Source organism: Condylostylus longicornis, unplaced genomic scaffold (assembly GCF_029603195.1).
Source record: "Condylostylus longicornis isolate FDR11 unplaced genomic scaffold, ASM2960319v2 ptg000001l, whole genome shotgun sequence".
Taxonomy (NCBI): Eukaryota; Metazoa; Arthropoda; class Insecta; order Diptera; family Dolichopodidae; genus Condylostylus; species Condylostylus longicornis.
In genome coordinates this window covers 1,348,883-1,371,818 of record NW_026577970.1, presented here as the reverse complement: position 1 = coordinate 1,371,818, position 22,936 = coordinate 1,348,883, and the positions used below count along the sequence as shown (strand labels likewise).

Below are 22,936 nucleotides of genomic sequence, written 5' to 3'. Positions count from 1 at the left end.
TATTTTCGATTACATTAGTCTTAAACATAAAAGTTAATATTTTTTACTAAATTTATGTATTCTTTTTGTATTTAATATTTTTGGAAAATTTCAATATGTAGACTTGAAAATTGACACATCACAATTTCTTGTTCTGAAATCTTTCTCATACACATAATTATCAATTTACGCAGATTATAATTTCTTCGCTATATTACTAGTACAATTTTAAGTTTCAAGTTTTGATACTCACATGTTTCTCTTTTTTGAATATAAATTCTTACAAATTTCTTTAATTATAGAACGAATTTTTTTATGCTACCATTTATTTAATCCACACATGAAATGAGGCGAATGAAATATAAAATGCCAAAAATAAGTGCATCCATATTTAAATATATATTTTAGGTTGGTGCAACTGATTTTTCTGAATTCATGACTTCGACCTCTGGTGGTTTTAAAATTACATACTTAGAAAATAATTCGAATGCAATTTTTTATTTTTTTATTTATTACTAAGTTTAGTTGCTTAATGCGCAAATATGAATATATTTGTATAAATAACTAACTAGTATACATACATACATTTTGCACGAAATCGTGTTATTATTCATACCTTAATATATAATTTTTTCGCTGTTATGTTAGAAGGCCAGTTCAATAGTTTTGTTATCTCGACAGCACTTGCATACACACGTCTCATTTTTTTCTGTTTTCAAAGAAAAAAGAAATTAAATCCAACAAAAAATCTAAAAATTGCTCTAAGTATTGTCAATTGAAATTGACATTGTATCCCGCGCTTGTATAAATAGTAAACAAAAATTTTTTTTGATTTTAGTTATAAGTTTATTATGAATTGTGAAAAGTATTGAAAATATATTATTGTTTTAAAAAAATTTGTAAAAGTGAAAAAGGAAAAAAAAATTTGCAAGAAGAAAGATATTCATAATTCGTTGTTCTCATTTAAAAAAAAAAAATGAAAGTTTCCCTCCATATGTATATGAATATTATATTTTATTTTAATATTTGAAAGAAGTATTTATTATAATAGAGTTAAATTTACTTTATAATTCGAAAATTTCTTAAGTTTTTAATATTGGAAAGAAAGCGTTTGTTTTTTTATACTACAATTACTTCGAATAACATAATTTTAACAGGAGCGGATAACATAATTTTACCAGCAAATTTATTTAACACCAGATACTGTACTTAATTTTCATGTAATTAATAAATATGTAGAAACAAATCAAAAATATATGAAGACGTGTCCCTTACTGTTGAATGCAGTAAGTAAAATAAAATATTAATGCCAATTATTAATAAAATATATTGTATTAGAATGAATAAATATGCGGATTATATTTACCATCTTAAATGAGTAATAAAGAAAACATTAATTAAAATTTGTCAAAAAGTATGTACATATAAAATTTTGGGGCTATTTTGTATCCGAAATTCACCAACGTTCCACAACGACAAATGTTTTGTTTTGCAAGTACAAAATATAAAAATATATATGTTCAGTTCAAGAGCAGTAAGATATTGTAATATAGATAAACGTATACGTAATTTCTATTTATAAAATAAATTTATTCAAAGAGAAAAAGTATTTTGTTTAAATTTAATTTGTTTTACAGATATTTCAAATGAAAAAGTATTTTAAAATATTTTTTAATTGTTACTTAAAAGAAAGCAGATATTTCAAATAAAATATTTTAACATATTTTTTAGTTTTTACTTGAAAAAAAATTTTAACATATCTTTCTTTTGCCTTCAAATTGCACCTATTTTATGGTAGAGGCTAAATAGCAAAGAAAGAGACAACTAGAAGAAATTAGGCTTTATAGTTTTTGCAAGATGTTCCTTCCTTTAGTATTTCTAATTACTTGGTAATCACAATCACATGCAAATAATGAGAAATTTGCTAATTGAACGAACTAATTTTGACAATGACTTATGAGGTCATATGTTATGTACTACAATGAAATGAAATGACTATTTAATTCTATTCTACATCATACAAAACATTTTTGCATTTACGTTTGAATTGAAATTTATTTTGCTTTAAAATATTTAATATAAAAAGATTTAGTTGTAAAATATACATATAATAAAATACAAATATATTTTCCATAAGATTATAAACTTGTAAAAAACAGTTATTTAAAAAAATTGAATAAATAAAAAAAGAAACTGCTTTAGAGTAATAGAACCTAATAATAATATTAAGCTATTCTACATTTTAAAAATTTGTATTTCGTTTGAAATGAGTGACGATATTTTAACAACTATAAAATTACTTATTATTGGCGAAAGTAACGTTGGCAAATCAAGGTGAATTCTTTCCAAAAGATTTCTAATTTTTTGATAATATTAACTGAAATTTTCAAATTTTAAAATCATGTATAATTAAGATAATTAAAACATCTTAATTATAAAAGTGAATTTTAAATATGAGATATAAACTAACAAAATATTCAGCACATTTCAGTAAATAAATCTGAAAAAAATACATAAATAATTACATATATATACTTTGTTTTTAGCCTAATGCTTAGGTTTACAGAAAATGATTTTGATGAAGACCAAACATTAACTATAGGAGTCGATTTTAAAACTAAAATCCTTAATATAGATGGATCTAACGTTAAATTAGCTATATGGGATACTGCAGGACAGGAAAGATTTCGAACTCTGACACCGAGTTATTATCGTGATGCACAAGGTGCAATATTAGTTTACGATGTAACAAAACGTAGTACCCTGCAAAAGCTGGACGCTTGGTTAAATGAGTTGGTAACTTTTTGTTTTTAAAAAAATGTACACTAGACAGAATAATTTACATGTAGGAAATATACGGAACAAGACCAAATATGGCAAAAATGGTCGTAGGGAATAAAATTGATCTACCTAGAGAAGTATCAAGAGAGGATGGTTTTAAATTTGCAAAAAGGCACAGAATTTTATTTTTAGAAACTTCAGCTAAAACCAGCGAAGGTGTGAAAGATGTGTTTGAGGAAGTTGTCAGAAAGGTGAAAGTTTTATAAATATAGATTAAAAAAGTTCAGTAATTTCATGTTTCTTTTATAAAGATTATTGAAACTGATGGATTATGGGAACCAAGGTCATCACAAAACAACGGTGTTGATTTAAACGCAGAAGATGTTGACAATAATTCATCTTGTCCATGTTAGATTTATAAGTAAATATTTGATTTATCAGGTTTGTTCATGAAATTAAAATTTCCCTTTTTATTTGAATAAAGTAAATTCTGGTGAAAATATAATAGAAAAATTTTACATTAGTATTAAGATGAATAGGTTATATACATATTAAAAGTAAATTATACATCTTGAAATATCCATTTAAAGAACACAATTTCTTGTAAAATGTTTACAGTGGAACTGAAATATAATTGAACGGAAATATGTTTTATGATTTATATACGTTTTTCTTATATTGTTTAGAAAGTGAAAAAAAAAATTTGTGCAGAATGTAAATGTAATCTCAATCTTAAATATTTTTGATATATGTACAAACTTGACTCTTATATTTGTTTTTAATTACATTTAAATATTTCTTTTGTGTTTTAAAAATATAAAACGGTGAATTTATTTATATATTTTAATTATAAATTTATGTATAAATTCGTTAAAAAACAATAAAATCACTCATTTATATAGTAATATAAAATGTTTTTTAAATTTGTCTTAATTACCAAAATTATGAACATAATAAATTTGTATAAAAAATTTTTACCATGAAACAAAAAATTAGATTAATTTTAAATTTAAAATAATATGATAAATAAGAATATTGCATGAGTTTTTTTTGTTTGTTTTGTCACAAAAAAACAAGAATTTTTGCAGTTTCTGATGTTCTAATAAAGTACATAAAATAAAATATGTATTACATGATTGCCTCACCTTAAAAGTCGAATCGTATATTAATTTAAACTTCGTATTTGCTTTAAATGATTGTATGTTCATATATATTTGAAAGCAATTTTTTTTTTTAATAACAACTATTTAAAATTACACAAATTTTATTAAAGTGTCTGCATAATATGGTATTATAATTTATGTGTCAAAACATATATACGTACGTACATACATATATTCCCAAAGGTTTAAACCTTTGAAATTGAAAAAAGAACAAAAAATAAACAAAAGTTACAAAAGGGCAGTAAAATATTTTATCAGCATATTTTCGAATATTATCAATAAGATTTTATGAAAAAATGAATACATATAAGATTATCGTAATCAACAAAAGGTATATATATATGTATACAAGTATGTATGAATATAAAATTGTACGTAATTTTAGAAAAATGCATTTACATGCATGTAAAATAAATGTTTATCAGTTTTACAAAAATTTTTGCAAAATAATCAAAAACTGTTTTAAAAGAAAGAATCTAAGTACTTTAGCTGAAAAATTGCAATTTCATCTACTTACCTTGATTTACCTCGATACGTTCGCTAAAATTTTGTAATTTCACATAACAAAATGATGAAAATTGAAAAGTTGTCGGATTTTTAAGTTTATTCGTTTAATATTTTGCTCAATGTACATACATATACACATATGTATAATTAACAAATAACAAATAGAAAACAGTGATACATACCTTAAGGACTTAGATGAAAATATACAAGATAAATTATTTAATAGATTATATGTATGTTAAATATTTGAAATATTAAAAATTATCTATTTATTTCCTTCTACTGTATCAAATTGTAATAAATTTAAATACATATTATACATATACTTATATACTTTTATATACATATGTATTGTATAATAGGTACATCAGTCGGATCCGCTTATAAACACATCGAAAGTTGTTTATATGCGTGATTCAAAATCCATGCTACTTATATCCAGTTATTTAAAAAACAGTTAATTAAAAAAATTGAATAATTAAAAAAAGAATAAACTGCTTTAGAGTAATAGAACCTAATAATAATATTAAACTATTCTACATTTTAAAAATTTGTATTTCGTTTGAAATGAGTGACGATATTTTAACAACTATAAAATTACTTATTATTGGCGAAAGTAACGTTGGCAAATCAAGGTGAATTCTTTCCAAAAGATTTCTAATTTTTTGATAATATTAACTGAAATTTTCTAATTTTAAAATCATGTATAATTAAGATAATTAAAACATCTTAATTATAAAAGTGAATTTTAAATATGAGATATAAACTAACAAAATATTCAGCACATTTCAGTAAATAAATCTGAAAAAATACATAAATAATTACATATATATACTTTGTTTTTAGCCTAATGCTTAGGTTTACAAAAAATTATTTTGATGAAAACCAAACATTAACTATAGGAGTCAATTTTAAAACTAAAATCCTTAATATAGATGGATCTAACGTTAAATTAGCTATATGGGATACTGCAGGACAGGAAAGATTTCGAACTCTGACACCGAGTTATTACATACATATACACATATGTATAATTAACAAATAACAAATAAATCAAAAAACAGTGATACATACCTTAAGGACTTAGATGAAAATACACAAGATAAATTATTTAATAGATTATATGTATGTTAAATACATATTTGAAATAATTAAAATTATCTATTTATTTCCTTCTATTGTATCAAATTGTAATAAATTTAAATACATATTATACATATACTTATATACTTTTTTATACATATCTATTGTATAATAGGTACATCAGTCGGATCCGCTTATAAACACATCGAAAGTTGTTTATATGCGTAATTCAAAATCCATGCTACTTATATCCAATTTTTCTTACAAACGATTATTTACTCGTTCATTTATTTGCTATTCACATTCATTTTATTATTACAATTATAAAAATTTTCGCAGAGCTCAAATTTTTCAATTTTTTTAGCTTTACGTTTAATTTGTAATATTTTACAAATTTTTATTTATATTATTATATAATTGTTTAGAGGAAACTAAAGTTAAAAAATCCCTTCCTATAAAAACAAACGGTAATAAACACCAATTTTTCTTCTTACCGAGTTTTCTACCTTTAGCTTGACAACTATTTTAAAGATATACGAGTACTATGCAAACATAGAAATAAAATTTTGTACACATAATTATAACAATACCGTAATGTGAAAATTCAATTTTAGATGAAGTTAAAAAAGTTTTGTCCTTAAATTTTTTTTTTCTTATAAAGGGACTGCACTTCAAAAGCAAAAAAGAGGTAAATGAAACAAATTTATTTGTATTTATAAAAACTTTTTGCTTGTAATCGTTGTTTGAAATATAAGGATCCGACTGTTTGTCTACATATGTGCATATACATACATATAATGTTCTTATCTATTTATATTTATAAATTAAATGTTTGTCTATCTACAAAAGGTACATTTTCTACTCGAAAATGTTTAGAACTATATCTTACATTTTTATTACAAAAGTTTCTTTTAATGATGTCTACAATAATTATTAATGATATAACACTAATACATGTTGTTATTGCTATTAATAAAATATTGGTTCGTTCCTGTTCTTTCATTAAATTTAGTAATAAACTTTGATTATAATTATTGTCTTCAGAATAATATGTGATGTGTTTCTCTAAATTTGATGTAAATTTTTCATTTATACTATATGGGTTTTTATTTTTTTTTGTTTCATGGCTCTTTTCCCAGCATCCAATACCTAAAATGGTAAAAAAAATGTAAAATTACAAAATATATTAGTATTGAATAATTCTTATGTAAGAATTATAGTTGCGGACAACTATTCAAAGAATATTACAATTAGGTTTATCAAGATTTGAAAATAAATAATCGATTTGCGTCACGGTATCTTATAAAGTTACATACTGTGTATAACTTATTTATTTTTATAACTCTTTATTATTGTAAAATAAAAACACTTAGAAAGTGGTCTCAAGTAAAAAAAATCAGCTATGTACATACATATATATGTACGTACATATGTATATTTTAAAATTCTTGCTACACTGCCGTGGTAAGTATAAGGCCACCACGTAGAAGGAGCAATTCATTTTCCTTTTGTGATTTTTAAAAAAATGTATAGAGTTTATATGAAGAAAAAAAAAATTGCACCGTCCTTTTACGTTTTAAGTCAATTGCACATAAATATATGTACATACCTGAAAAAATTTTTATATATGTAAATAGATTTTGGAGTTTTATTTTAATATTTGCAAAAAAAAATTAGCACAAGAAGGAAGTTTGCATTCAAAATAAATTTTATTAAAAATATATTCCCTAAAATTTATAGAAAATCAATCGATACAGACTTTTCTCATTGCCATTAAAAAGGGGGCTGACAAGTACCGAGTTAAATTATGAAAGAAAAATCAAAATAATTTGATTAATACTTACCAGAGCATTGTAAATTAAACTTACCATTGCTAGTAAATTAAAGTTTTTTATGTTAATTTTTTTTTCTTTAAAAGGGAAAATAAAAATTTTAGTTAGAAATTTTTTAATTTAAAATAAATTGAAATTTTGGATTTCAAAATCAAAATTGAAAAAAATTAATTTTTATTTAAAACTGAATTTAAAATAATAATCACTTGTTTTTTTTCGAAATTTAAATTTTTTCTTTACTTTTTTCTTAAAAAATTACCTTTCTGGTAATTTTTTTGTAAAATTTTTCCCAATCTGTATACTACGGGTATAATCGGAAAGTAATCAAAAATTTGCATCAATGCAGCGTCATTGCAAAGAAAAGTTGCTCATGCGTTTACCTTGCTGATTGTCATATGTTTTTTAGCGTTTATTTTGAAAAGGTTTTGTGTAAAAAGTATTAAAATTATTAACAACTGAAAATCTATTAAAAAAAATTTTTTTAATTTAAATTAAGTTTTGGAGATTTTAATATAATGGAACATTTAAAAATATTAACACCATGCATAAAGAAATAATTAAATTTATTAGTAATTAACTTTATTCGTTATTGAGTTAAAATAATAAACTATTTACTTCTCAGCTTCCATTTAAAAAACTTTTAATCAATACTAAATCATAAAAAAAAATTATGCACAGCTGATTTTATATAAGCGTATTTTTGACACTTCTGGGCACCGCAACTTTAAAGTAAATTACCGTATTGATGCATTTTCGTACATGATTTTTACATTATTACACATCGATGTTGCATCGATTACTTTCCGATTATACCCTACCTAAGGAACTTTAAACTGTATTTAAAGTTTAAAAGAAAGTATGCTTTAAAATGCGGTTCTTTTGTTCTCTATGATAATTTTAAAAAGGTATGATCTCTCCAATCCATGTAGGTTTCAACAAACAAAAATTATAGTCGAAATTATTCCGCACTTAATTGCTCATGTGTATATATGTATATGTATATTCATATATGTACATATGTATGTATGTATGTACATATAAATACATATGTAAGCAAATTTAGATCCTATAAAATAGAGTTAGCATTTTAGAATGATATTGCCGTTAATTGATTTAAAACAATCAAAAAATATTAAATTGATAATTTAGTAAGACTTATAAATTTATTGATTATAAGATTTATAAGTATTTTTTAAAGAATAAAAATGATTTTATAAAGAAATTTGCTGAAAAAAAAATTAGATTTTTTTATAATCGTACCAGTTCTGATGCAATTATTATGACTCAAATTATTATGACTTTTTTAAAGTATTTAATTATGGTTTTTAAAGTAATTAAAAAGTATGACCATTTATTCAATACATTAAAAGGCTAAATATTTTCAAACTAGAATTGAAAAAACCATACCCATTTAGCGTTTGAAAACATTTTTTTATATTTGCTCGAATGTTCCGAAGACTAACACGGAAACTCCAAAGTACAAAAGCAAGCAAACAGAAATAAATGATTTAAATTACATCATATACATATGTATATATTTATTTGTATAAAATATGCAAATAGATAAGCTAATTTTGAAAAAAAAAAAAAATCGTAATTGTATTAACATGTTACCAGAAATTATTTTATAGATTTAGAACTTCATACAAAAAAACGTGAGTTTTTTATTTTTCTACTTTTCAGCTTTTAAGCACTTTTCCAAAAACTTTTTGAAAAAAAGTGCTTATTAGTGTAACTCTGTCTCGTCCGTCCGTCCGTGGACATATTTACAAAACTTCTACACCCTTGAAGATAGAAAGCTGAAATTTAATATGTACATAGATCTTTACTAGAAACTTATTTCCGTAGAAGAAAATTTTTACCTATATCTTCCCCCTTCTAGAAGTTATACCCCACCAAAACCCTAAATATGCCATTTTTAATTATTTACTGCAGTGAAACCATAAGAATTTTTCGAATTGTGGAAACACAGAAAGGCAGTGGCTTGCTTCTGCTATCGTGGCATACTATAGTTAAACGTTTAAAAAGCAAACTGTTCAAATTTACCGTTGTCTAAAATTATTTTTTTTTTTTTAATTTTTGATGTCGTTTTTTTTCTAGACCCTCGGTTGTAGGAGCCTGAAATTTTAAAAGCTGTTAAACACTAATAAATAAAATGAAAAAAAATTAAACTAATAAATAGTTTATTTGGTTAGAACAAAATTTTTTCATCTCCACCCGCTCTCAAGTTATCACCTCTTGAAATTTGTAAAATTTAAATTTTTAAACATTAAAATATATAATTATTTTTTAATTATTTTGCTTTTCTTATCCCTTAAAATCGAGCATTATGTTATGTTATATTAATTTTTGCTTTATTTCAAAGACTGCGTAAATCGTTTATCCTAAATATACGAGTATACAATCCTAGAAATAGTTTCTTATATTATGAAAATAATTTTAATAGTGTAGTAGGTATATTAATTTTTATAGTTAAAAGCAGTATTTTCACTTGTTCCATTGGTTTGACCCAACTTTATTAAATTCTACTTTTCAGTTATTTGGATGGGAAATTTTTACTTTTCAGTTTTTAAGAAAAGTATACTGAAAATTACAAAATATATGAAAATATTCAAGGAGGTACAAAAACCAAATATTAAAATTATAATTGATGACTTGAACCAATATTCTTTTAAAAAAACTGAAGAATAGAAATTTTCCTTAAAAAATTTTATAAAAAGCGTATTTATCTGTGCGTATATTTATGAAAAATACGAACACAATTACAATTATTTTTGTTAGAAATACACATCACCACATACTTATAAGAAATATACAATTCAAAAATTTAAAAATTTTTAAAATCTTGAAATTATTCAGTTCATATGATTTGATTTTCAACATTTTTTTTCAAAAGGACACTATGTTTTTTTTTATTTATTATTAAAAGTACTAACTGCATTAATATGTATACACATTTTGTCATAGTATGTATGTAGACACTCATACATAGATATTTGTTTTTTATAAACAAAATAAATTTTTTACAAATCGAGAAGATTTCTTATTATAAAAGTAGCTAACTAAATTGAAAAAGTTGGTTTAAACTTCAAATGGTTTGTAAAGTAGCAATTTTCCAAGTGAGAATACTGCTTTAAAAAAACTAGGTGTTAACATAATGCTCGAATTCAGTGGTTATTTGCGCCAGTTGGGAAAAATAATTATATTTTTTGGTGGCATGACATTAATTTTTAGCTTTCATTCTTTGAAATTTGAAAAAACTAGAAGTTTCGGAAATATCTGCTGCCAAGAAAGCAACTTTTATACATTTGGAGAATCGAAAACTTTATTAAGTGGGTGAAGTTGGAAAAATATTTTAGTAGTATCTAAAATCTAGAAAAGTTTCAGACTTCTACAACTTATTTTATAGAAGAAAACTAATATCAAAAACTTGAAAAGTAACGGGCTTTAGGTAATGGTTAATTCTAGCAGACATTTCTTTTTAATATTCAGTTATGCTGTGCCACTGTAAAAAATGTTAGCCGCAACTTTTTTGCATTTGAATGTTTATGGTTTCGTTAAAATGACTTTTTGAGGGGTTACAACTTTTAAAGGAAGAGGAGAGATAGCTAAAACTTTTCTTCAACGGAAGTATGTAAGTTTTTGGTAAAGATTCATTATACTCGTATATTATAAAATTTCAGCTTTTTTCTTCAAGGGTGGAAAAGTTTTGCGACAGAGAGAAACTGAGCACTTATTTTCAAAATTTTTGAAGAGTCCTAAAAAAAATGAAATGGAAATAAATGAATAACAAAATGATCAACATCACTAGCATGAAATTCATCAACGTCATTTTTAAAATTATTTAAATATTTTTTTTAAAATACACAAAATATTAAAATTTAAATTTTTTTTATTTTTTTCACGTTTTGTTTTTATGTTTATTTTGTGCCCAAAAGGAAAAAAGTCCTTTTTTTATTTTCACTATCAGAAAAATTTTGGTGTACGTAGCGACATCCAACCAAAAAATGTTTCAATTCAGAATCTCTTATTTATTTCAGATCTTACACTTGCATAAAGAGAGGAAGTTCGTTTCTTTTTAAAATAAAAGAAATCATGCAATCTTTGACAGAAATTTAACTGTTAATATTGAATGCCTGTATAAATATTTTTCAGAGAATGCGATGTTTTATGAATTTCTTACCAGCTATATTTTTATCTCCAATTGGTAAGTGATTATTTGGTAATAAATATTTAATATATTTTTCATTTAAATATTTTATCATATTCTTTAAAAATGTACAATTCCAGTTATTATCTGTTAATCCAATATCTAAACGATCTCTTATAATTCTTGAATCTTCATAATCAATTTCAGTTAAATTGTTTCCATCTAAATATAATGTTAATAAATTTTGTATAGGGTACAAGGAATGTCCATCAAATTTTTTTAAATTATTATATGATAAATCTAATATTAATATTCTCGGTGTAAACCAAAATGTATTATAATCCAAATTTGTAATATTTGTATGCGATAAATTTAAATAATATAATGAAGGTGACTTAAATGTGTTTCCCTCAATTAAATGTATTGGATTATGTGATATATCTAAATGTCCCAAATATTTTAAATTTGAAATACCGCTTATATCATTGACATTGTTATTATTTATATGCAATTTATTTATTTCAGAATTTATTGTTAAGTTAATATTATTTATATTGCTAAAATTTATGTATAATAATTCTGCACGTATTGTTATATTAATGCTATTAATGTTGTTATATGATATATCTAACTTATCTAAACGTATTATATTTACAAATGATAATGAATCAATTGTTTTAATATTATTATTTAATAAATATAATTCTTTTAATAAACGTAAATTTTCAAAATAATATGACTCAATTACTGTTAAATTATTATTATTTAAATTTAATTTTTTTAAATATTGTAATATATTGAAGCAATTTTTATCAATTTTATTTATTTTATTATTTTGTAAATATAAATTATTAGTTGGATAATTTCTTAATTGCTTTCTTATTGATCTTATAGTTTGCATTGTTGTATTACCGAAATTATTTTCATTAATTTCTTTAATATTATTAAATGATAAATCTATCGTTACTAATGATGGAAATTTATATAATAAATTATTTGGTAAAATATTTATTTTATTATGAGAAAAATTTATTTCTAATAAATTTTCATTAATAATTAAAAAATTATCCTCTAACGAGGGATCTGATTCCATATTCAGTACTGTTATATGCTGAATCTTTAATTCATTTTTATTATTATACATATTATCATTATCATTATTATTATCACTATCATTCTTTATAATATTGTTGTCATTTTCAATATTAATATAATTTAAATTCGAATTTGTTACTTCAATTTTTTGTATTGTAGGGTACATTATAAAAAAATTTGTTGGTAATTTATTATCTTTAAATGTACAATTATCAAATTTTATTAATAGTGTACGAAATGGATGATTATCACCATTTCGTTCAAGGTCAATATAATTTCCCTCAATAAGATCAATTTTTGTTATATTCAGTTTATCAAAATCAATATGAGAGCATATTGTTTTTCTTATTATTGGATATCTTGGATAATCATCAAAACCTCTTTCACAAAAATTTTTAAATAATTCATTATTATCAATAAATTTTAATGAAATTACAGTTATAACCAATGTTATTTTTAACGAAAAATTAAATTTATTTAAAATCATTTTTTATTAATTATTAATAATTTTTTCCGTATATTCATATGTAAAACACTCTAAAATAGCTTGAAACACACAATATGAATGTTAAACCGAGAATAAAGTTAAAAAGAAATATTATCGATGAAACATTGACTTTTCTTTACCACCCAGTTTAAGAGAATACTCGTTTAATTTTTAGAGCGTCTTATGCCAACATTATCTTATCAGTATAAGTGAACATTAGTAAACTCACAGAAAAATTATATTTATGTAATGCACACGATTAAAGTGCAATAATGTCGCGTTATATTTTTAACTAGAGATTTTAACAGTATTCCTTATTATACCATTGTATCTTCATGTACATTTATACGTGGGTATTATATTTATCAATATATATGCTATTACATTTATCAATGTGAGTATATAAATAATTACAGTACCAAAAGTTGAAAGAACGATTAAATTATAACAGAAACCTGAGTACGCACTTGATATTTTAGTACATTTTTTTGTTGCTTTCTATATAAAAGTGGACTACTGCTGCTGTTCATTGCTTAAAATTAAACAATTTGTGATAAACGAAAAAATTAAATTTAAAGTAACTTTAAATCATACTTTATTAAATATTAATTCGTTTGTTTTGGAATTAAGAACTTAAAAATTGAGCGAAATTAGCGGATTTTTAACGTATCCTAAAGTAAATAAGTGTTTCCCTTCAACAAGTGAAAATACTGCTTTTAAATGCAGTCTATATATTATATGTACCTACCACACTATTAAAATTATTTTCATTCATAAACCAAACTATTTCTAGGATTGCATATATTTGGGATAAACGATTTACGCAGTCTTTGAAATAAAGCAAAAATTAATATAAAGAGGGGTTAACATAGTGCTCGATTTTAAGGGTTAATTGCATGAGTTGAGAAAAATAATTATACTTTTTAATGTCACGGAATTTACCGTTAGCTTGCTTTTTAAGTTTTGATTATTTCGTCTTTTATTTATTTCCATTTCGTTGTTTTCATGACTCTTCAAAATTTGAAAATAAGTGCTTATAGTTTCCCTCTGTCCGTTTGCAATTTTTTTACAGCCTTGACAATGGAAAGCTTTAATTTTATAATAATATAAATGGATTTTTACTAGAAAATCTCATCGGCTCTCCTTTCGTCTAAAAAATATAACCGCTCCAAGACGTATTTTAAAGAAACCATAAACACTTTTAAAATTTTTCAATCGGAAAAAAGCCTTGCAACCAAAAAATAAAATTTTTTTTCTTAATTGATAAACTTATTATGTTAACGCCTCTATTTTTTTTTAAAGCAGTGTTCTAACTTGGAAAATCGCTATTTTACAAACCATTAGTTTGAACCAACTTTATTAATTTTGTTAGCTACTTTTAAAAATAAATATTTTCGATTTGTAAATAATTAATTTTATTTCAAAAAAACAAATATCTATTGGCAAGTGTCTACACACACTATGATAAAATGTATACATGTTAACGCAGTGTCAGTAACGTAGTTTTAATAAAAAAAGAACGCTGTTTTCTTTTGGAAAAATGTTTTCTTTTGCTTTTATAAAGCTTTTTTTATTTTTCAAAAGCAAAGTCGCATAACCCATATTGTCGCTTATGCCACTCTGCTTTTGAAAAATATCTGAACTGTTTTAAGAATGGCATACAACTTTGTTACTAATTGTTTTGAGTTAATTTGTATTCCTGGAAGAAGATAAGCTATTTGCGGAAGAAATTATACAGTTTTTAAATTAAAATAGTTTGTTTTTATATTTTATGAGAAAAACATATAAATATTTTCTATTAATTTTTCGTTTTTAATTTAAACTTGACCACAAAAATGAGAAAAATAATATTACCCTAATTTAATAATTGGCCTCATTAAACTAAATTTAACTATCGCATTAGGTTTAGATAAATTTAACTTTATTAATTCGGACCCCAGTGACGTAACATTTTCATGGTACTTGTACCGTTTTTAAGACTCTTGTATCATAGAAAATTTTGACCTGTCATTGTATGCTAATTGTAACATTTATTAAATCATTTTTTGTTAGAATGTACCATCTTTTGATTGAGATCGGAAACTGTTAGATTTTCATATTTTTCACAAAAGAAATGATATAGAAAAAAAATTAAGTAAATGCGTATACATACAAATAATTCAAAACCACAAACACGATAAAGGTGATCATGATAGCTAGGGCTGATGTCAATACTACAATGTAAAATAATCTCTATAGTATTGTATAAAATTTCTGGGAAAACTACGTGACACTTCTGTTTTAAAAAAAGGAGGATTTTTAAATATATTCTTTGAAGATTATGACTTACACACTTTCAAATTGGTCAACATGAATTTGGAAAGATTTGATTTTTTTAGCATTTCATTTTAGTTCAGTAAAAAGTTTTTTCAAGCTCCGAAAATTTTTATTCAAATTCTCTTTTGTTTTTCACGCTTTGATTTAAGCTGGTACCGAAAGTTTTTAAAAAGGTTCAATTTTGAAATTTCGTGGATAGTTCGTAAAACCTTTAATTCTCAGAAAGTATTGAGCTTTAACATCTATTTTTAGAAATATTTGTTACGTATTTTCGATTCGAATGTGGAAAAATGCTAAAATATATTTTATTTACAAAAATGGAATATTTTTATAAATAAAATTTTGAGTTATTTATTAGTTGAATTGCCAATAAATAAATCAAAAATAAGGAAAGTACAATTTTTTTGCGATGACAATTAATCTATGATTTTAGGTTTCCTGTACCATTTTTTAGAGTTCAATTTATTGCAGCCCTGTTTGACCATTAAGTTAATTCAATTATTATTATTATTATATTTTGTTCTATTCTAATATATTAAGAGCTGTAATATATCATTTATTATGATTTGTTTTTAGCAGTTTTCCAGAAAACTTTTGAAAAGAAGTTCTTATTAGTTTCATTCTATCCGTCCATACGATCTTTTCTATTGCATCACATTTGTAAAAATTAAAAATATAGTTAATAATAAATTAGGCAAGAAATACAAATTTTAAATTTGCTATAAACGTTATTTAAGTATTCACAACAGAAATAATCAATATAGGTTTGGAAAAGTTTTATTAAATTTTTGGAAACATTCAATTTTCAAAAAGAATAATGTTATATTTTTTAAAATTAATCTTTCGTTTAAAAATTAAGGCTTGGAATTCTTTTAACAGACTTTTTTTAAGATTCTTGAAAAACTTTAGATTCTTGAAAAACTTTATATGTACATAGCATTGAAATGACATTATGAACCAAGCGATTGAATCAGTAACATAACTTTTTTTATGTTCGTTATTTATTAAGTGGACCAATGGTCGTATCGCATATAAGCGATTTGGAGAACTTGTGCAAGAAACTGAAAAAAGAGATCTTAAGGCAGAAATTTTAGGATTATTGGGACAGCGGAACGCAGTTTCGGATGGTACCGAGAAGGACCAAAAAGGTGTGATTGGGTATGAAACAGATTAGGGAGAGTTAAAGCCAAGAGTTTATTGAGAAATGGAACCGGCGCCAGAAATTGATAGCACTAAAGCAAAGAAATCTCCATCAAGGAAAATGCTGAACTTAAAAAACATAGTAAGTAAGGTATTAACGTGAAAGTAAAACTGATGAACAACGATCAACTAAAAATAAATGTTGAAAATGAAGATGAATATAGACAATTAATAAAAGCTGTTAATAAAGCCAAATGCCAAATATCCAAAGGGCATTCAAATGCATAGATGTCATAAATAAAATTAAAAAAAATAAAAGAAAATAGCGGAAAAGAAAAATAAATAAAATATGTAAAATATAATATCTTCATTACATGAGAGTAAAGCTTAGGCTCTTAGAAGTAATGAGTCCATCCCGTACACAACAGACCCTAGAGGTTCAGATATACACAAAGATTATGCCAAAAAGGGGTTATATGTGTTAAATGTGCTGGTAATCATATGACGGCAGAATCTAATAAGAAATATAATTTTCAGGACAGGTGTGCAAACTGCAATGAGACACATCCTGCTAGTTACCGATGCTCTTTTCTTTTTTCCTTCTTTAGTCCTAAGAGGAGCATGGGATAGTGCATGATACCATAGATAACATACTCCAGTTTCAATGCCTCATAGAGTTTTAACCAGGTTGGTAACTAGCCTGCCATAGTTATTTTTATATTAAATATTTAAGGTTATTAATATTAGGTTTATTTTTCTTAGTTTCTAATATCGAATATTATGGATATATGATAATTACTTGTATACTATTTTTTTTACTTTGTATTGCATATTAAGTTATAGTACTGAATATAATTTTTATAGTGACCTGACCGGAGTTTGAACCCGAGAACTTTCGGTTAAAGAACCGGTGCCAATGTACCAATGGTCAGGTCAGCGAGGTTGTTTAGTGGCTAAGGAGCTTCAAAAAAGGATAATGAAGAGGAATCGACCTAAACAGGCCGCGAGTAATCATGTAGGGACCCCAAGAACGAATACAGGCTGTAGCTCGAAAACAAGTATATCTGCCTCCTCCCACTCCACATTTATGCAATTTTTTGGTGGAAATTGATCAAAGAAAGATCCCGTGAAATTATTTGCCACCTTATGCGAAACACCCAGTATAACACAAACATGTTTCCATACTTTTTTAGTAAAACGTGCTAAAATTATTTCAATAATATGGATAAAATAAAACTAAAAGCAATGCCATAGATAATTCAATTTCGATATATAAACGTTGTGATAAAGGTATATAAATAGCTCTTTTGCCAATAGTCCTTTTTTGTTTTTCAAAATAAAATGTGCCAACAAAAAATGTTTTAACAGACACAAGTTTATCGATTTTTAAGTTTAAACATAATCAAATAAGAAACAATTGTATGTGGAAAAATACAAGATTCCTTGAACTCAAACCTGTATCGAGTAATTATCCCAAGGGTATAACAGATTTAATGGTACAAAAAAGAAGGGCTAAACGTGAATGGAAAGAGTTTAAATCAGTATCATACAAGAATTATATAAAGGGCTTACCGGCAACTAAAGAAACGAATTATTCGTTGTAGAAAGAAGAGTACCAAGAAACCGATAAACCGAATAAACCGAACCACGTGCTTTATTTGAGCGATTTGCCTGAATTAGAGGGTGCAACTTTGTCGACGATACGGCAATATTGGCAGTGGAATCAAATGTTGAAGAATCGAAAGGATATAACAATATATTAAATGGATTAAAAGGACAAATACATGAAAAATAAGGCTAAATAAAAGTAAATCTGTACAACTAAATTTCACAAACAAGAATTTAATAAACCCACCAAAATTGAGTTTAAATGGTGTTAATGTATCAATCCAAAACACATCGGAAACCTAGATATGGGTTTGGATGTCAAGCTCAGATGGAAATAATATGTAAAGAAGAAAAGAATAGAATTAAAAAACAAATATAGAAAAACCTATTGGCTCTTGCGTCGCAGGTTTGAATTGTGAACATACAATAAGCAAATTGATATATAGCCAAAAGATACTCGTAAAGCCTATATAGACATATGGTTTGCAGTCTTAGGGTTGTCAAAAGTAAACGCACATTAAACAAATACGAACATTCCAGAACATATTGATGCAGTGCTCGCTGGTATGTGCGCAATAGCAACATGCATAGAGATCTGGGTATTCCCCAAGTAAGTGAGAAAATAAGGAACTGCGCCACGAAACATAGCATGTAAATATCGGAGCCTCCCGGCTTATAGTGGAGAGGGTTTGGACAAAAAAAACTGGAGTGAACGACATCTTTCGAATTGGCCTAAAGTGCTGTGACAGCACAGTACATCCGTGGCTTCCTTCACGGAATATAGGAACAAAAATACTATAGGTCAGTTTGACTAGTTTTGGCAGTTTATGACCATCCAGAGACGTTTTAGTTTGGGTTAAAGTCCCGCACAATTGATAGGTCTGATGACAGTTTGGGTCTGCCTATATTTATCTTTCGATGATTTTTAACACCTGTATAAAAAAAAAATTCTAATCATAACAAACGTCAAAACATAAAATACCTTACACAAAAACCAGATTCTTAGAAAAACAAAAATTTGTTTTGATAATTTCATTATTTTTTTTTTTCATTTGTTTATATTTCATTTCAACTTTCTTTCCATCTTTAACAATTAATCGTATAACAACAATATTTGATGAAAAATACATGTTTCATTTAAGCTCAGTAGATGTCGCTAAAAATATGGGAGACACATACTGTTTCTTTTCTAACGAAAAATATTGTCTGGATAATAAATGCGCCTTTGCTTTAGGGAAATACAGAAAAACACCACTGATGATTGCACATATATATATGATTTATGTATATATATATATACATATGTATCTACATGATTGTAGACTTGTGTATTGTTTACTTTGAATATTAGCTGCTGTATAATCAGGTTTGATCAATACTTTTGCTATAAGAATTCCTATAGAAATTCCATAAGAAACGTCTAATATTTTGCTCATATGTATGTACTACAAAATTCCTTTAGTTCTGCTAACAAATAAACAATATTTCAAAAACGAAAAATCTAAGTTGCAATATAAAATATGTAAGTAGTTTATTTATTGACTACTTATACATATTTTAAATTGAAAATTTGACAAATCAAAGTTTATAATAAAATTAATCAAGTTGAAAAATGCCAAATTCTGAAATTGAAAAAGTATTCTATGAATATCTTTCAAAAAGACCAGTTATTGATTCAAGTGAAGTTTATTCATTTATTAAAGATTTACCGGAAAAAAAGCAAGAATGCCCTTGTAAGTAAATTTTTTCTATATAATATTGCATAAATAGGTACATGCAATAACATATCATATACACCTATATGTATATGTATTTACATACATATGTAGGTATATACATATATATGTACATACATATATTATATTTGAAAAAATTCATAACGTTGGATTATATGGTGTATTTATTTGCTAATAAATTATTTATTTTGTAGACTTATTCTCTGCTTATGGTTGTCAAAAATGTGGACAAAACCCATTTTATAAAACAACAACTTCCCAATATGGATGGTATATGCCAGATCCTAATACCGTACCAAAAACATATTTTCCTAAAAGTCAAAAATTTTCTAGTGAATTGGCTAGATCGGGAATGTATAGGAATTTTTCATTGAACATGAAATAATTATATAATATAAATTATAAACTATTAAATCATACTTACTTGTAAATATGAAAGAAGTTTTAATTTACTTCGTATTAATTGAATTGCAAAAGTATTATGTACATACATATTATGTGTGAAAATTATGTAAATAATTACTGTTATGAAATTTATGTTCTTCTTGTAAATTGAGCTCCTCCTGTTAAAAAAAACTTATATTACTGCTAATCTAAAATCGTTAGTTTTTCTTTAGAGTGTTGCTGAAGGCTTTGTGTAAGAGAAGTTAACAAAATTGTAATTTAGAATTGTGATAACAAAATGTTCGAATATATCGCACATATTTTACAAACAGAAAGCCAAATGAAATTAAAGAACTTATGTAAATTTTTATCGACCACTTTTACATACAATAAGGAGATGTTGTGAAGAAACCATATATACATGCGTATGTATGTATGTATATAGGTCATGTAGTACTTTTAGTTAAATATAAAAAATATGAAAAAAAGGAATGATTTGTGAAATCAGAGTAAACCAGTATTTTCCCTCATATTTTAAATTTTAATTTTTTTAAAATTCCAGTTAATAATTTATTTTGTCTTGTTGGACATGTGTATGTACATATGTATGTATATGTATATCGGAATTCAATGAAATTTTTGTTTAATCAATTATTTCCAACGATACATGCTTAATTTTTTGTTTTCTATTTATCAATAATTATTTGTTTTCTAAACGAGGTGTTTATCACGAAGAAGAATTTAAATACCTGCTTACATACAAAAAATTGACGCAACCACTTTTCATTTTTAAAATTTTTGGACCACAAATAACGAGAAATTAATCATGGAACGCAATAGTAACGAACAATATGAGCATGAAATAGAAAAACCAATTGTAAGAACATCTGAAATTTACATTGACGCTGTTAAGAATCTACCACACAGATTTGAGTATCCTCGTAAGTAAAAACACAAATTTTTTAACATGATTCTTAATATGAACAAGAGACATGCTTGTTTTATAACTTTACTTTTTTGTTTATTTACATAATGTATTTATATGTTTAAGATATGATGACTGGTTATGGAGTGCAAAATTGCAACTCAAATGGATTTTATAAAACCACTAATTCTGATTATGGCTGGTACAGACCAAATCAACATACTGTACCCCACAAATACTTCCCAAAAGGTCAAAAATTTTCTAACAGTCTAACCAGATGTGGAATGTACAAAAATCATACACTAAATATGATATAAATTTGAATAATAAATATTATTATTTTTTACCAATTATTTAATAAAATATTATCGAAAAATTAAATCAATAATAAATAAAAAAGTAAAAGCTAAAAGTATTTAATTTATAATATGAAATATGTTTCAGTTTAAAAAAATTTAAGTAGTTAAAAACATTTTTTTTGAATTATATTATAATAAATTATTACTAAATTATAGAATACTTTTTATAATATCATAATCTTGGATACCTTCTGTAAATTAAAAAAAAAACGAAAAAAAGCATGATAACTTGACAGGAATGAAGAATTCGATGTCATAAATTTATGAGGTTTTGCAACTGTGCACAAAATTAAAACGGAGGGATTTTCGACAATTCATTTCTATTTTCGAAAGATCAGTTCAGTTGATTTCTCGCGGTACATTTTAAATCACATCATGCTATTAGGCCTTTTAATAAAAGCAGTTTATCGCGATGTAAAGCGGGAACTACGCTATATTTGTGTTCATAAACAAATGTTGCTAATCAAGTTTTTTCATAAACATTGCTATCCTATCAAAAATATTTAAGATACATGGGCTAGCGCAGTTAAATCAGCTGACTTTTTTTTTACTAGTTTTTGCAGTTTGATTTCACATTTTTAATTGTTAATTATTGTACTTGAAAATAACAAAATTTCTTTTTGTTTCAGCTGTCTTGTTTTATTTTTCTTAATTTTTATTTTTCCTGAAATAAAATTTTCCACTATTTGGGACAAAAGAAATAATTTTTTTTGTTAACGACATTTTTTGTTCATGAACACAATACTGCAAATTCATAATAACAAAAGTTTTTCTACGAACTGTTAAAAATACCGCAAATTCTTTAACGTCAAAATTTTGTTTTCAGTCTGCAAACTGTCTGACGTATAAAACTTTTACGGACAGAAATGTAGTAAACTTTTTACCCGTAATTGACTTTGAATTTTGATCATCCGTAAACGTCAAAACAAAAAAAAAAATTTTTTAGATTTAAAATAATTTTATACTTACATATAAAAAATTAACAAAAAAAAATATTTTTTATATTATTTTTAACATAATGATAGTCACTCAATACATTAAATTTATTTATTGAATTACTACGTCTCTGCATGTAAAAAAAAAACCTACAATTTTGACGGTTAATTGACTTTTTTTAAACGTTTAAGAATTTAAACTTTGACTGAAAGTAAAAACGCAGTAGAGTATTCGTAAACTCAGACAACTCAGATTTTGTAAAATTTGACGTTTAAGAATTTACCAATATATTGCATATGGCTCTGATTATTGTTTTGCAGTATTGTGTTTATGAAAATGCCTATTACTAACTTATGTATTTCAAGACTCAATTTATATACAGATATCCTTCGCTTAGCGCCCTCTCGATATACGTTTTTTCGATTTACGCTCTTTTAATTTTCAATACTACAAAT

General features: G+C 24.8%; 4 protein-coding genes across 4 annotated transcripts in view; 2 read left to right on the top strand and 2 right to left on the bottom strand.

The window, feature by feature from the left end:
* The window catches only part of LOC129618502 (eukaryotic translation initiation factor 5), a 30,515-nt gene extending 30,139 nt beyond the window's left edge, over nt 1-376 (bottom strand). The window contains exon 1 of the mRNA XM_055533301.1: nt 233-376. The gene's annotated coding sequence lies outside the window, so the exon portion shown is untranslated. The remainder of the gene's footprint in view (nt 1-232) is intronic.
* Nucleotides 377-2,017: 1,641 nt separating this feature from the next.
* On the top strand, nt 2,018-3,659 carry LOC129618513 (ras-related protein Rab-18-B). The gene is made up of 4 exons (XM_055533312.1): nt 2,018-2,313; nt 2,526-2,775; nt 2,829-3,011; nt 3,072-3,659. Exons 1-4 carry the CDS (start codon nt 2,246-2,248, stop codon nt 3,171-3,173), a joined length of 603 nt encoding a protein of 200 aa, XP_055389287.1. The 5' UTR covers nt 2,018-2,245; the 3' UTR covers nt 3,174-3,659.
* A 1,861-nt stretch (nt 3,660-5,520) lies between these two features.
* On the bottom strand, nt 5,521-12,980 carry LOC129618806 (homeobox protein 3-like). Its single transcript, XM_055533819.1, has 3 exons — nt 12,408-12,980; nt 11,529-11,936; nt 5,521-6,662 (listed from the first exon to the last, which is right to left on the bottom strand). Exons 1-3 carry the CDS (start codon nt 12,754-12,756, stop codon nt 6,331-6,333), a joined length of 1,089 nt encoding a protein of 362 aa, XP_055389794.1. The 5' UTR covers nt 12,757-12,980; the 3' UTR covers nt 5,521-6,330.
* A 6,825-nt stretch (nt 12,981-19,805) lies between these two features.
* LOC129615623 (piercer of microtubule wall 1 protein) lies at nt 19,806-21,598 on the top strand. Its single transcript, XM_055530962.1, has 3 exons — nt 19,806-19,874; nt 20,982-21,202; nt 21,313-21,598. Exons 2-3 carry the CDS (start codon nt 21,088-21,090, stop codon nt 21,501-21,503), a joined length of 306 nt encoding a protein of 101 aa, XP_055386937.1. The 5' UTR covers nt 19,806-19,874; nt 20,982-21,087; the 3' UTR covers nt 21,504-21,598.
* The last annotated feature ends 1,338 nt before the right edge of the window (nt 21,599-22,936 follow it).

Excerpts from the sequence above, each read along its gene's own strand:
- LOC129618806 (XM_055533819.1), bottom strand. The coding sequence starts at position 12,756 with ATGTACCCTACAATACAAAAAATTGAAGTAACAAATTCGAATTTAAAT. Across the intron at positions 11,937-12,407 it reads AATTAATGAAAATAATTTCG|ATATATCACATAATCCAATA; the intron begins GTAATACAACAA and ends TGGGACATTTAG. Across the intron at positions 6,663-11,528 it reads TGGAGATAAAAATATAGCTG|GTATTGGATGCTGGGAAAAG; the intron begins GTAAGAAATTCA and ends TTACCATTTTAG.
- LOC129615623 (XM_055530962.1), top strand. The coding sequence starts at position 21,088 with ATGGAACGCAATAGTAACGAACAATATGAGCATGAAATAGAAAAACCA. Across the intron at positions 21,203-21,312 it reads ACACAGATTTGAGTATCCTC|ATATGATGACTGGTTATGGA; the intron begins GTAAGTAAAAAC and ends TATATGTTTAAG.
- LOC129618513 (XM_055533312.1), top strand. The coding sequence starts at position 2,246 with ATGAGTGACGATATTTTAACAACTATAAAATTACTTATTATTGGCGAA. Across the intron at positions 2,314-2,525 it reads AGTAACGTTGGCAAATCAAG|CCTAATGCTTAGGTTTACAG; the intron begins GTGAATTCTTTC and ends CTTTGTTTTTAG. Across the intron at positions 2,776-2,828 it reads ACGCTTGGTTAAATGAGTTG|GAAATATACGGAACAAGACC; the intron begins GTAACTTTTTGT and ends ATTTACATGTAG.